The 1,168-nt window shown below is 24.0% G+C and overlaps 1 protein-coding gene across 1 annotated transcript; it reads left to right on the forward strand.

Moving 5' to 3' along the window:
* Positions 1–152: 152 nt before the first annotated feature.
* Positions 153–551, forward strand: LOC100302428 (uncharacterized; the record flags this gene model as incomplete). Its single annotated transcript, NM_001163096.1, is given in 1 exon segment — positions 153–551. A coding segment is annotated over 1 exon segment (73 nt), but the record flags the coding sequence as incomplete, so codon positions are not given.
* Positions 552–1,168: the final 617 nt, after the last annotated feature.

Consider the following 1,168-nt stretch of genomic DNA (forward strand, 5'->3'; position numbering starts at 1 on the left):
TAACAGGTTTTAAATTATTATGTCAAGATTATTTATTAGGTTTTTTATTATTTATCAGGTTTTATAATTATTATGTTCAAAAACTATAATAATATATATTTTCATAGTAAAAAAAATTAATTTAAATCAAACTGTTTTTATTTTTATTTTTTAGGTCATGCTTTTGGAGATATCATAGCGTTTTGTGAAAAAAAAATAGACAAAATTAAACATAAAAAAAAATAATTTTTATTATATACTCGCACTTTTAATATTATGATAGTTTAACATAAGAAATTTTGTTCTTTATTAGATAAAATTATTTTAAATTTTATAATTATGATTATATAATCTTATTAGATGTATTAATAATATCGTTTTATTTGATAAAGCATAGTTTTTCTATATTTTATAATGTATTATGATAATGTCTTACCATCATTATACCTTTTATTTCTTATTATTAATACGTACACATGTGATAAACATATTTTATTTATTTAACGAGCGAGATCCTTTTTGACATAATGTATATTAAAATTTTAAAGTAAATTATAAACGTAAATAATCAATATCGTTTGCTTAAGCTATGAGCCCTATTTTTACCTGACCTAGCTCAATTCCTTCCGAAACGTTCATTTCCCGTACAATATTTTCCAGATTCAGGTTAAACAGCACTGGAGATAGTGCATCGCCTTGTCGGAGACCTGTTTTCACTCTCATGGACCGTGATGTTGCGTTTGCTATCTTAACCTTTATATCTGTCTGGTTGATGCTAGCTCCAATAAGGTTTACAATTTTACTTGGAAATCTGAATTCTTATTTTTTTGTTAACTTTTAACTTAACTGAAAGTCATTTAATTGAATTAACTTAACTTTCCACAGTTAATTATTTTCATTAACTTGCCCACCATTGGTTGTATCTAGTAATGCTATACCCCTATGATTACTACATTCTGTGGATCATTTTTTTTTTTTATGAATAGGACAGATTAATGCGGTAACGCAGTCCTTAGGAAGTCTTTCTTCATGCCAAACGCTCTCTATAATACTATGTATTTTAATTATCGTTAATTCATCTAGGTTTTTTTAAGTTTTTAAATAAGTACATGCATAATCAAATATATACAACAATTAAATAAAGAAAATAATTTAAAAAGTTTTAAAAATGTATAAAATATTAAATAAA

Source organism: Acyrthosiphon pisum, chromosome A1, assembly GCF_005508785.2.
Source record: "Acyrthosiphon pisum isolate AL4f chromosome A1, pea_aphid_22Mar2018_4r6ur, whole genome shotgun sequence".
Lineage (NCBI taxonomy): Eukaryota > Metazoa > Arthropoda > Insecta > Hemiptera > Aphididae > Acyrthosiphon > Acyrthosiphon pisum.